Here is a 14,010-nt window from a genome sequence, read left to right as displayed (position 1 = left end):
GGAGCCAATCGCTCCAGCACCAATTTTAGAGGAAAAGACTGTCATTAGGGTTAGGATGGGTGGTACAGCTCATCTTCCTTGTAGATGTGAGAGATGGAGTGGGGGTGGTGACGTTCCTCCCACATGGAGAGATAATTATGGAGAAGAAGTGTTGTTATCAGGACCGGAAGTAGAAGCAGTGCCCCCTAGTCAAAGGACGTATATTTTGTACAACGATATGAAGTGGAAGAGGGTTATGAGTGATTGTTCACTTATTTTGCGTAATGTTACATGGAAAGATCAGGGAGAATATATGTGTACTTATCTAGTGCAAGCATTAAAATTTGTTCCGGTTAAGAATGATTGGTTAAAAGGCTATGTAATTCGTGAAGTGACGCTTATGATGGAGGATTTGAAGTCTGTTGAAGCTTCCACAGTCACCAATGGAGTTCAGGAGAAGTATATTAAAGTAGCCACTCCAACAGTAAATAATACACAGAGGATATCGGTAACTTTCCCACTGGAAATAGTTAAGGGTGTTAATACATCAACTAACGCAACGATTTTAATAGTAACTTTGAAAGAGGTTAATGGTACGACGGCAATAACAAATTTAGGAAATATGACATAGACACCAACAACAACTTTTCTGAAACTAAAGGATGTAGCAAGAGTGACTCAGGAGTTTATGATACGGATGGAGAGTGCTGTCAATGGTAGTAAGGATAGTGTTGAGATAGGAGAGCAGATGGTAGTAGAGAATGATGCAGATTCATCTGAAATAGTGCAGAATACTATCATGGAGGTACAGGATGAGTTCTTTGATTTTAATGGAAGACAAGAAGATATATCTGATCAATACCGCTCGTTAGGGAAGAGAGAAACTAAATGGAAGGCATATGGATTTGATTCTTCTGTTTTGAAAATTAAAGATGGATGGGCAGGTAGGAATCTTTGGTTCCAACAGTTAACTCATTCTGTAAGATCAGTGAGGAATCTTGAGGGTCGATGTCTGTTGAGAATTCCAGCACCAGGCACATGGGGTTCCATCTTAGAGACGGTCGCTCAACCTCTATCAAGTACGTGTCAATCTTATGCTTTATCATGGCTGTTGTATCAGCAACAATCATTAACAGATACAATAATGTCGTTGTCGAAACATTTGTTTAGGCCTAGGTTTAAGTGTTCTTGGTTAAATGAATTACCCTATGTGAATTTGTTAGATGGGAAGGAAAATCAGTTAACAGCGATTCCTGAAGCATTGGAGGTGCTTTGGGCTAAAAGCTGTTTTTGTTCAAATAAAACATATGATGGAAAGGGTATGTTTATGGGAATATCAGATTGTGATGATTATATGATGACTTTGGGTAAGCATGAACATAAGGTTAGTAATGAGAAATATAATGTAACTTTTTATGTTCCAGTTAGTAAGAAGAGCAGGACTTTGATGGTGAAAGATCAGCTTTTGCCTGGTAATGTGACTATTGGGAATTTTAGAGATATTTGGTGGGTTTGTGGTGATAAAGCATATATATTCTTACCCTATGGATGGACAGGATGTTGTTACATGTCGACGTTGAAGCTTCCATATGAGGTTTTTACCATTAAAAGAGGGGAAGTACCGGACACAGATAAATCTGAGTCTAGGTTTGGAAATAGGGTGAAAAGGGACATGGCGAAATGTCATAGTCTGGAAGCCTACCATTGGAGGATAAGTCTAGGAGAGAAGTGGGGACTGGGACTTTTTCCATGGTATGGTGTAACATTTTTGGCAGATCACATTGATAATATTACCTATACTTTGCAGGGTTTTGCAAATGAAACGATAAGAGGGTTTAACCTTCTGTCAAATACTCAAAGAAGTCACAGACTGACGCTGTTGAAACATGACATGGCTCTTGACTATATTTTAGCAAAACAAGGTGGCTTATGCTTGGCTATGAACTTGACAGGGGATGATTGTTATACTTTGATCCCAGATAGTTCCGATAATATCACTAGTGTTATAGATGCATTGAAGAATATAAGGGATGCGTTTGGTAGATCTGAAGGAGCTGGATGGTCAGCGAAGGCTTGGTTGCAAGATCAGTTAGGCCCAGTGGGAGCAGTGATAGTTCAGATTTTAGTAGCAGCTCTGATAGCGCTGTGTGTGATGTTTTGCTTTTGTACTTTGTTATTGACCTTTGCGAAGGCTATGATATTGAGATGGGTTGGAGTTGTGATGCCTGGAGAAAACACTCAGCTGCCGTTGTTAACTGTTACTGATCTAGATGAAGATGAACAAGTGGGACTGGATGGAGTATTGATGGATAGATATCCATTTTGAATATCCGATTATTTTTCAAATGTTTTTAAATATTATTGTGATTTTAGTATTTTGTTATGAATCAAAGTGGGGAAATGGTATGTGATTCATTTTATATATCATTTTTATATTTTTAGTTGATATTGATGTTTTAATTTGAATGTGTTGTTTTGCAAAAGATACTGTTTGGTATTTTCTTTTCTTCCAGAAGCATATGGGGGAATGTGTAGAGGGGATTCAAATACTCAAACATGGACAATATGAAAGGACAATATGAATGGACTGGAGGAAGTGGAACAAGGAAGGTGTGGAAACGTTCAGAGTCCATCATCAACGATGCATTGGAAGTCGACACTGCTGAGGAGATGAAGTGTAGTGGACTACATTCCAGTGTCTGCAATGATATATAGACATATTTGCATGTGTAATACATAATTTGTGTCATATTCTTTCTGTATTAATTTTTGTAGAATGATATTTGCTGTTATTGGGTACATGTGGGGATCTCAGATGTTTTTGTTTATTTCGTGGATGCTTAGGGATATTGGGTCTAGGCAGGGATAGAGAGAATCCACAGGAGGGTCCGATGGGTTGACCAGCCTGAATGTGGACATTTTTGTTTGTATTTTGTTTGCTGAGGCTTTCATGTGTATTCAAAGTGCATCATAGTTTAAAATGCATTGGTAAAGATTTATGAATTGATCTGGAGTACTTAGGTGGTTGCCTGGGGCAGAGGGGCCGTGAGAGAATTTTACTGTCTTGATTGATTGATGGATATTTGGAAAGAAAGCTGCCAGACAGGTTTTTCGCTCTCACACTCCATAAAGATTTGTTCATATTTCATAGAAATGTATTTACACTCCATAGAAAAATGTATTTTTGGTTTATTGTTAAAAATACTCAATAAGAGAAATTGTTATTTGTCATAATCCTAATCTTTTTGTTTTCGAGACTTAGTTAGTCTCGAAGGGGGGAAATGTGGTATCTAAGGAATTTATGACTTTGTTAGCTTTGCAAATGGTAATGTGGTACCTAAGGAATTTATGACTTTGTTAGCTTTGCAAATGGTAATGTGGTATCTAAGGAATTTATGACTTTGTTAGCTTTGCAAATGGTAATGTGGTATCTGGGGAATGTATTACTTTGTGGGCGTTTGCAAATGGTAGTGTGGTATCTAAGGAATTTATGACGTTGTTAGTGTTTGCAAATGGTAGCTTAGAGAATGTTGATTTGGCCTAGGGAGACATCTGGAGAGCAGTTCTATAGGAGTACCCTAAAACAGAGGAAGTCTGTTGTGTGGAGTGATGGGATTGGTCTGTAGGGGAAACCACCTCTATCTTGGTAAAGATTATAAATACTTGGTGAAGACAAAGGAGGTCAGAACAACATATTCTTTTGGGTCCACTGTTCTCCAGATGCTTGCAGGTATCTGTAAATCGACGCTGAAATCCTTTGTTATGAATAAACCTTTATAATCAAAGTACAGTGTCAGCGGATCTCCTTGTCCTCCACAGCATGATTAGCAACATGTTGTCAGACACAACACCCATGTCAATCCCCAGGTTGTGGATGAGTAAGACTCAGCTTAACAATGTCAAGCACAAGATCATCATATTTGAGCCCAAGCTTCTCAATGGGAAGATTACCAAAGATCCCTAGAAGCTAGACTCTGTGAAACCGGTGAGACAGACCACATGTATTATCAGTGTTATAGATGTTGATATTCCTAAATACTGTACACATACTACTATTAATACTAATACTACTCTTGTTTGTGTAAGTTGACCTTTGCCAGATTTTATATTACATTTACATTTTAGTCATTTAGCAGATGCTCTTATCCAGAGCGACTTACAGTTAGTGCATACATTTTTTATACTGGCCCCCCGTGGAAAACAAACCCACAACCCTGGCGTTGCAAGCGCCATGCTCTACCAACTGAGCTACAGGGTATATATGCCGGTATTCATACCAGATGCAGAAAAGGCCATTTATTTGGATAATGACATCATTGTACGAGGTAGCTCTTTACAGAACATGATCATGTTTGTCACAGTAAGATGATCTCTTTCCTGAAAGTGAATACATTTTCTTCTGTTGATTTTTTAAATTATTTCTATTATATTTGCTTGACATTCTACTGCACTGTTGGCCCTAGTAACATAAGCATTTCTCTGCACCTGCTATAACACCTGCAAATCTGTGTATGCAACCAATAAACTTTTGATTCTAATGAATACTAGACATATGATATATTTGCAGGGGACATCGAAGAGCTTTTTCACACAAGCCTAATTTCAGGGCATGCAGCTGCGTTTTCAGATGACTTTGATTGTGCATCCACAAAGGGCATCGTTCGAGGGGCTGGGAACCAAGTACACAACACAAGCTGTAGACTACACAGACACACTAAGGAAATAAAACTTCCATATAATAAATGAATGAACAGAGGGGGTCTTATTTTACATATTGGTATGAAAGCATTTTTTCCCTTCATATTTGTACTTGGTACCATATCAAATAATGTAAATGTTTTAATTATCTCAAGTATGTATTCCTTTAGAACAACTATATTGGCTTCCTGGATTTTAAAAAGGAGGCCATCAAGAAGCTGGGCATGCGGGCCAACACGTGTTCCTTTAACCCCGTGATGATAGTGGCCAACCTGATGGAGTGGAAGCATCAGAACATCACCAGCCAACTGGAACACTGGATGGAGCTCAACGCACAGTAAATCACCAGGAGAGCCAGACAGCCTCGGGGGCAGAATTCCCTCAGCACTCCAGAGATTATTTTGAAATAAAACATCTAAACTGTACATGAATTAAATCAATCCAAATAGACACTCACCACAGATTGTAGACAATTGAAAAGCATTCCCTTTGAGTTTTCATTTCCATTTATTGTATTTTTTTTTTATCAGGGAGGACCTGTACAGTAAGACATTGGCAGAGAGTATCTCCACACCTCCCCTTCTCATTGTCTTCTACAAACACCACTCCAGCATTGACCCCATGTGGCACGTCAGACACCTAGGTAAGAACTGTACTACTATGGTCTGTCTGTCTCCATGTTTCCCTAACGATGAGCTGCAGACAGCCTTGGCACACTTAGTGGTGTAATGTTGTATGGAAAAGTAAAAATAAAGGTTATTGTTAGAGTATCATCATTGCCCTGTACAGTTTGTCCTTGAAACTAGCAAACTGTTGTTGGTCTTTGTTTGCATAGAAAGATTCAGTATTGCTCCATTTTCAGGGGCTACTGGTGCTGGAAACCGCTACTCTCCTCAGTTTGTGAAATCTGCCAAACTCCTCCATTGGAACGGACATTCCAAACCATGGTCCAGGACCTCTTCATTCACAGAAGTCTGGGACAAGTGGTATATTCAGGACCCCACGGGTATATTCCACCCAGTTCAGAAACATACAGGGGACAAGTAGACTAAAGCAGGGATGTGACGAGATGACAGCTAGTCTGCCTCTCCTCCAGTGACTTCCCAGGAACCCTAACTTGATGCAAGACCATTCCAAACAGAGTGATATGTCTGTTGTTTATCTCAGGCAGACAGGGCATGTTCCATAGGATGTAACAGGATGTTACAGAGAGAAATGAATGTCATACATAGGATACATTTAAATTATCCCATTCATAGACACTAGCTACCTTCAGCACCTATTGACGATAGTATCTTCTGGCCAGGGTACTTTTCTTAAGAGTCCCGACGCTCGGTCTGAACTTGAACACGCATCGCTTGCGGTACGGTTTTGGAAACATAAGGAACATATTTCATATCAGCGATAAAACATTTTTAGAAAATAAAAAGTTTAATTACTTCACACCTTTATAGGGTTAGGGTTCCCACACGGCCATATATCCATGTTACAGCGCGTTTACGGAAAACAGACTGAAGACAGATTTTACTACCTACCTGTGCTAATTAGCTTTGTGCGTCTCCGAACACCTGTGTAAACGGAAGACGGATGCCACAAACGTGTTAACACTGTCACTGAAAGATACTGTCGGCTGCAACTGTGTTAAAACCGGTTAAAACCATTTGTGAAATTAGTTTGACCTGATCAGAAAGAGGGCTTTATGTTTCTATAACCGTACCGCAATTTATAACCTATTTACGTTTAGATGGAGTATTTGGTTGTTTTGGCTGCCAAGCCAATTCGCTTCTAAACAGAAGATGTAAGGTCCTTGGACTATAAGGATTAACGTTAAACTCCGTTAGTCCATTATTGGGCTTCATCTCAATTCTAAAGTGGCCTTCCTTCTGTCTTATATTTTCACATCAATGCAGATGCAGCTACTTAAGACTGAGATGCATCAATGGTTCTGTGCTTAGCTTCACATGAGACAAGATAATTTATATATATATAACATGAAGTAGTGCCATACTGAATACATTCTGTGTGCCTATGTGTTCAGGAACTATCCCGTGACAATTTGCCAAGATCGCCTCTTTCCTTAGACCTTCACCTTGATGCATTATGCAGTCAGAACAAGGATCAATGTTTTGTTACTGCCGATTGTCTTGCACTTTTAACTCTTTTGCATATCAGATTCACTACCACACAACAATTAGTTAGACAAGCCTATAGCCTACTATCCTTTCTCTTGATTGCATTTTGCAGTGACATGCCTTTTCGTTAAGGATGGATGTTAAACACACAAACCACTATAGTATCAATACATGTGCAATAGCTGAAATGGTTATGAATGGGATAACATTGTCAAATAGCTTATTTACACAATCCTATGGTTTTCATTTGAAGTATTATCACACACTACACACCTAATAACAGTTCATATGGTGTTAAATTGTTACATGTCATTTTTCTTTACTTTGTACAAAGGATTCATCTAACGAATGTTAATATTCAAATTGTCATCCTTTTGTAAAATAAGCTTAATAAAACAAAGTTAACCACCTTGAGTCTTTAACACTGTCAACCTAATATCAACACCATGGCAAACTAAAATGGAACATCCTACATGGGGTTGAGCGGTTGTATTCATCACCATTTTAACTGGAATGAAAAAGCACAACTTGGGGCAAAATATGGATCAATTTATGTGTTCAGGCTATATACACAATAATTCACAATGAACATTGACAGATCTTAAACAATTTACCGCTGGACATTTACTCAAAAGGCAAAACATTGTTAACTCATTTTACAGGTTACATCCACACACAGGCCTTAAAAACAGTCACTACAGATGGTGTCAGTACAGCTAGTAAGGTTTAGATGTGATGAGAGTTGAGAAACAAAGGCTGCGTTTACACAGGCAGCCCAATTCTGATATTTTTTTCTACCAATTGTTCTTTTGACTGATCAAATTTTTTCAGAGCTGATCTGATTGGTCAGAAAACCAATTAGTGAAAAACAAAATCAGAATTGGGCTGCCAGTCTAAAGACAGCCAGAAGGACAGACATTCATTTAAAATCTGTGTTGAAGTCATAGGCATCATTTGTCTGGACTGAGGAGAGGTCAATGTTGACTGGGACAGGAACCTGGAACCTCACTTTGGCTGGTTCTTCTGCAGAGGAGAAATAATTTGTTAAGTGATGTTGACAACACACTTGTTTGCAAATGTAACAGGAATGAAGCTATTCCCTGAAGAAAAAATATATATCAATTTAATTCTAGATTCCAAGCAAGGTTCTCAGTCTGGCTCAGCAGTGGGATCAGAGTTGGATTAGAAGTCTTCACTTAAATTCAGACTTGCTTTATTGTCCTCATCTCCACACAGACTGATCCTATATATTAATTAGGAACATAACAGGAATTAAGCTGGTCTCTTTAATAGTGATTTACTTGTGACTGGTGTCTTTATCTGTGGTTCATCCGTTTCATCTGCATCAGACACCTCTTCAACCCCATCAGCCTGAAATTAAGAGGAAGATATTGTATTACAAAGGCCTTTATTTCTTTGGAGTAATAGCTCAGATTTGCCCTAAAAAGACAAGTGGTTTAGACATTTTATTAAAAAAATAAAAAAAAGTGTATTTGATTGTAAATTCCAGACAAGGCACTCGGCTCAGCAGTGGGATCAGAGTTGGATTAGAAGTTTTCATTTTAACTCAAGACTTGCATTATTCGTCTTCATTTCCATGCTAGCACAGACTGATCCTACTTTTATCCGATTTATCAGGTGATAAATAAGAAGCGTAAAGATTTTCAGCTACCTCTTGGTTCGCACAGCTACCCTCCATCTCCTCTTCTTCCTCAGTGGGCCCTTGAGCAGGTTTGTCCTCAACCACGTCACTGTCACTCAGCACTCCGGCGGTGGGGCCTTTAGACAGAAGGACAATGCTGCTGGCCTGGTTTGGGAACTTTACACCTAGGGGCGAGTAGGTCAGTCATCACATACACTGAGTGCACAAAACATTAGGAACACCGTCCTAATAATGAGTTGAATCCCTTTGCCCTCAGAACAGCTTCAATTTGTCAGGGCATGGACTCTACAAGGTGTCGAAAGCGATCCACAGGGATGCTGGCCCATGTTGACTCCAATGCTTCCCACCATTGTGTCAAGTTGGTTGGATATCCTTTGGGTGGTGGACCATTCTTGATACACACGGGAAACTTGAGCGTGAAAAACCCAGCAGCATTGCAGTTAACACTCAAATCGGTGCACCTGGCACCTACTATCATACCCCGTTCAAAAGCATTTAAATATTTTGTCTTGCCCCTTCACCCTCAATGGCAATCCATGTCTCAATTGTCTCAAGGCATAAACATCCTTCTTTAACCTGTCTCCTCCCCTTCATCTACAATGATTGAAGTGGATCTAGCAAGTGATATCAATAAGGGATCATAGCTTTCACCCGATCAGTCTCATGGAAACATTAAGTGTTCCTAATGTTTTGTAAACTCAGTGTACATCAGGGTTTCCCAACTCTGGTCCTCCAGTACCCCCAACAGTACATTTACATCATTTAGCAGACGTCCTGGACAAGCACACCCGATTCTACTTGTCAACTAATCATCAAGCCCTTGACAAGTTGAATCAGGTGTTTTTATCCGGGGCTACAACAAAAATGTGTCCTGCACGAGGTACTCAAGGACCGGAGTTGAGAAACACTGGTGTACATCAACACAGACTCATTCATTACTGGGCAGCAGGTAGCCTAGTGGTTAAGAGTGTTGGGCCAGTAACCGTAAGGTCGCTGGTTTGAATCCTCGAGCCGACTACATGAACAATATGCCAATATGCCCTTCAGCAAGGCACCTAAGCCTAATTACTCCGGTAAGTCGCTATGGATAAGAGCGCCTGCTAAATGACAAATGTATAATGAGAATTCTTCTATTAGAGAAAATACTAAATTAACACACTTCTTAAAGTCTCCTCATTGCTCTTCCTCAGCTTGTCCAAGTCCCAGCCCTTCTGCATCTCTGTTACAATGTCTTCAGAGAGGTATGTGGGAAGGCTTGGCTTCTCAGGGGCTTTGCAGTGGTAACTCAGCTTTGCCCTGTAGGTAAAAAAAACAACAAGTATTTACAAAAAATACATTTCATTCTAGTTTCCAGGCGAAGTACTCAGTCTGGCTCAGCAGAGGGATCAGAGTTGGATTAGAAGTCTTCACTTTAACTCAAGAATTGCGTTAATTATCCTCATTTCCATGCTAGCCTGACCCTACTTTAATTTGATTGGTGACAAATTGTGACGATGACAACACTCACCCTGTCCAATCATTGAGGAAGGTAGAGGCAGCCAGCTCTGTGTTGGGGACTCCACCTTTCTGCAGAAATCCTCGTTTCTTGGCAAAAAATGATAAAAACTCCAAAGAGTTTCTGAAGTCTGGAACATTGTACTGAAGCATTACCTGAAAGACAAAGTCCAGGATTAACTATTAGTAGGCTCAGCAGACCTAGGGCTTGATCTCAAACTTGGCAGTAACATTTCCACACACCAGTGATCTCCCCAGTCTCACCTGTTGCTTGTTGCACTGTTTGAGCAGGGTCCTGACGGCCTCTAGAACAGTCTCCTGCTTGTCCTCCACCTGGAGACTCCTCAGCGCCATGGCAGCTTTTGGGTTAGACTGGGCCGCCACTACCCCAGGGCTGTCAATCATCTTGACATTTTTAGAGATGTGGACATCTTGAAAGCACCTGCAAGAGTCAGACATGAGGTGTGTTAGGTGGTAAGCTACAAATGGCACTCATGCATTGAGCAAATTCAGGTAAACAGACATAGCCACGGGTTTCGGACTGTTCTGCCCTAATTGGCAAGACCCAGATGAGGTGTATGAAGCTCAGTGTTGGATTGAATATAGACTCCATAGTTTTGTCAGATCTTCAACTTCATCATGCTTCATACAATTCCTTACCATCTGCGAATAGAATGGACCCCATCTCTACCATGAATGCTTGAATGGTTCAGCTTCACTCACCTGGTGATCCCTCTCTGGACTCCTGCATTACAGGCCCTCATCCCTTTCAGGCTGTTGATCAGACTGCTCTTCCCCACATTGGGGAACCCTGAGGGGACAGCGGAGGACATGAGAGATTCAAGTAATAGACAACAGGTATTTATACTATGCAGGACAAACCCTTAAAGATTAATCATCTTGTTGTCATATAACAGACATAACATGCATGACAGGCTAATGTGTGCATACAGTATGATAATATAATTTGATAAAATAAACTGAAAGAACATAAGACGGATCAGACAAAATATGACATAGGGTACACAACAGGGCACTGCGATCGCTATGGATGAGATCAGCGTTGCATTATTAGTCATCACAGACATCAGTAGTTCACATAAATCATCATAATTTCTTAACCACAACACTTTAATACCACCACATGAGAGCCATACTAATTAAGGAAGGAGATGCAGTTTATGTCTAAATAATGGTGAGGGGAGTAGCTTCCTTACCGACTAAGCCCACTTTTACTGAGCCCTCTCTCCCTGTTCCATTTGCATAGTCTCCCAGGAGCTGGAGAAGACAGCTGCTGCCATAACAGGCCACTCCTTTGGTCTGGTCTACTACTCCGTTAAGAGTTGCAAACCTAGCCTTCTTCTCTTGCTGTTTAACAAACATAAGCATTTATGATCAATATTCAAATAGTCTACACAGTAATTACCAATATTCTACATTCTGCAAGTGTGACTGAAGTTGGTCATCAATATGGATTCCCCCCCACATAGTCAGTGAAATTAATTCCATTAAAATCTTAGGCACTGCATGTACATAGTCCATACCACTGTTTTATCCTGTAGTTGTGTGGACGCCTTGAACACCACAGCTGGGAACTCAAGCTGAAGACACTGCAGCCACTTCTCCACATTCTCTTTAGGGACAAGATCTGTAGGATTTGGAAAATTTAGTTTATGGTAAGTTGCATTACCGTTTGAACAAAGATAACACAAAATCTACATATAATTGACATGAAAGACTTATCCATAAGGTTATTACCTATTTTGTTCAACAGGAATAGTAGCTTCTTGTTTCCACCCCTCTTCAGTACAGCTTCCTCTAGCTGTGGACATCTGCAGCCAAGGGGATCTCTGGCGTCTAGGACTTCAATTATGACGTCAGAGGCATCGATCACCTGGAAAAAATATGTGAGTAGCCTAATGAATATCGATCCATAGGGACACTCCGGTAGAGCATGTCGTTATTAAAGCTTCTGTCTTTCACAGCAACTGCCAGACAAGGGCTATACTTTCCTTGCCCGTGCACCTAATACCAACTGAGACATTTAGATTGAATCATTTTAGCTACCTTGTTTAATTCTGAACAAAAGTGCTTCTTTGAATTCCTTGGGTCACTCTGTTTCACCATCTGTTTCACAAGGTCCTCCTGTGACGGTAACTCCTGTGGAGTTAAAATGTGGAGTTGTCAAGCTACATGGAGTGCATGATTTTTGATGCCCTTCACCTTTTTCCAATTTTCCTTTACCTTTCTAGCTTTCTTCACTTTGGTGTCTCCATCACTACTGGCAGCATTTTCCTTCTTCCTCTTCTGAGCCCGTTCTTGTTGCTTGGCAAGCTTCTTTTTCCCTTTTTCTTCTTCAAGCTGAGTTGGAGAGAGATGAGAACGCATTCATTTTAGGCGTAATTATTTTGCCCCCTAAAATATGAAAGACACGACCCCAAAACAGTTCATGAACTTACCTTTAACCTCCTCTGTTCTGCTTCCCTCAGAATATCCTCTTTGAAGGGTGCTTTGTTGGGAACTCCAATATCCTTTTTCACTTTTTTGCCTACTCCTTTCTTTTTTGCTTCTTTTTTTAGTTTTCTGTTGTGTTCCCGGACCTAAAAAACAAATTACATAAATCACGACAAGACTTTGTTTGCGCATATATCTATAGTTAACAGTACATAGCTGATTAGAACAATATATTGAGTTAGCTAGCATACCTTATTCAACTAACGTTAGTCAACTATTCATCATACCCCTGAATAGATAAATCATGTGAACTAGTTCAGGGCTACAACACAATTGTGAAACGTCTGGAGGTCCCTGGAGGAGAGGTTTTAAAACCAATGAGCTAGCCAACTTAACGTTAGCTAGCTACTTCATGACAACATCAGCAACAGCTACCGTTAGGAGTAGCCTAAATATAGTTAAGTATTGAAAGTAAAGAGTGCAAGTCACAATACCTTTTTCTGTATTTTATAACGTTTGGAGCAAGACACACGTTTACTTGCTTTCTTTAACCCTGAAAAACATGAAACACATGCATGAAATTCTAGGGCTAGCTAGCAAGCTAATGCTAGCCAGCATGGGTCACTAGCTAAGTGTTGGCAGGCTAACTGGCAATGTAAATTTATTCAACAGAATCACAACGAAGACAATATTATTTGTGATTAATAAAGAAAAACGAATGTAGAAGCCAAATGTAAAGACTTCAGCTACACTTACCTGGGCGCTTCATTGCAGGACTGTGGTTATGGCAATGTGGCAAAAATTCTGCTGCACGTGGAACTAAAGGCTATCCTACATGTTTCCGCTTCCGATTTGGTCATCTTTACTCATCTGCAGCTGTGCCCAGCAGATGGCGCCAAAGCAGTATTTTACTCACTTTGACTTCATCCAGGTGGGTGCCACTATCACATCTATTTCATAGGATTTAAGTTCAATCAGTGCAATACAATTAATAACCATAGCAATAAACGCAAGAAGTCATACTTTACTAAAACTCTCTCTCGCTCTTCAAGCCTACTCCCTGGGGGGCCCTGTCTCCCAGTCAAAATCACTCACCTTTGGACTCTCCTTTACTCTTCACTGCCTCAGCCTAGGAAACGTTTTGCCCCACTCGAACTCAACCTGTCTCTCTCTCACAGGGCAGTAGGGCACTTCGGCTCCCCAGCTGCATGGGTGCCCCCAGAGTTGACACACAGTGCTTTCTCTACCCCAACTTCACACTCCCTGTAACTATACCCTCCTACACACTTCTCACATCTTGGGATCTCTCTCCTACACACTGCTGCAACATGTCCGAATCCTTGGCAACTAAAGCACCGTAACTGGTTTTGAACAAAGGCCCTCACAGAATAGCTGATATAACCCAACCTGAAACTCTGTATCAAAGTTCAACAAGACAGACAGTGTATCCTCAGTCACACCATTGCCACCGTGTCTACGTCTCACCAAACAGCTGGCATCACAAACACCAGGAATATTATTTCTCATCTGATCCACCTCTACACTCACCGTCATTGATTACTCCAGCGACTGTCCGTAAAGTAGAGAATC

General features: G+C 40.5%; 1 protein-coding gene and 2 non-coding genes across 3 annotated transcripts; all 3 read right to left on the bottom strand.

Moving 5' to 3' along the window:
- Positions 1 to 7,337: 7,337 nt before the first annotated feature.
- LOC121574936 (guanine nucleotide-binding protein-like 3) lies at positions 7,338 to 13,280 on the bottom strand. The gene is made up of 15 exons (XM_041887632.2): positions 13,177 to 13,280; positions 12,915 to 12,973; positions 12,426 to 12,566; positions 12,211 to 12,327; positions 12,034 to 12,126; positions 11,725 to 11,860; positions 11,511 to 11,614; positions 11,184 to 11,334; positions 10,690 to 10,777; positions 10,231 to 10,408; positions 9,980 to 10,122; positions 9,632 to 9,768; positions 8,482 to 8,636; positions 8,111 to 8,180; positions 7,338 to 7,832 (listed from the first exon to the last, which is right to left on the bottom strand). Exons 1-15 carry the CDS (start codon positions 13,187 to 13,189, stop codon positions 7,729 to 7,731), a joined length of 1,689 nt encoding a protein of 562 aa, XP_041743566.2. The 5' UTR covers positions 13,190 to 13,280; the 3' UTR covers positions 7,338 to 7,728.
- LOC121576100 lies at positions 7,966 to 8,041 on the bottom strand. Its single transcript, XR_006002451.1, has one exon. It is a non-coding gene; the product is annotated as a small nucleolar RNA SNORD19 (small nucleolar RNA).
- On the bottom strand, positions 10,542 to 10,617 carry LOC121576102. The gene has a single exon (XR_006002452.1). It is a non-coding gene; the product is annotated as a small nucleolar RNA SNORD69 (small nucleolar RNA).
- Positions 13,281 to 14,010: the final 730 nt, after the last annotated feature.

This window comes from Coregonus clupeaformis, chromosome 10, assembly GCF_020615455.1.
Source record: "Coregonus clupeaformis isolate EN_2021a chromosome 10, ASM2061545v1, whole genome shotgun sequence".
NCBI classification, from domain to species: domain Eukaryota; kingdom Metazoa; phylum Chordata; class Actinopteri; order Salmoniformes; family Salmonidae; genus Coregonus; species Coregonus clupeaformis.
This window is presented reverse-complemented; position numbering and strand designations above follow the sequence as displayed.

Coding starts and splice junctions, on each gene's coding strand:
- LOC121574936 (XM_041887632.2), bottom strand. Junction 12,127..12,210: donor AAGTGAAGAAAGCTAGAAAG/GTAAAGGAAAAT, acceptor TTAACTCCACAG/GAGTTACCGTCACAGGAGGA. Junction 10,409..10,689: donor GTCCAGAGAGGGATCACCAG/GTGAGTGAAGCT, acceptor TGACTCTTGCAG/GTGCTTTCAAGATGTCCACA.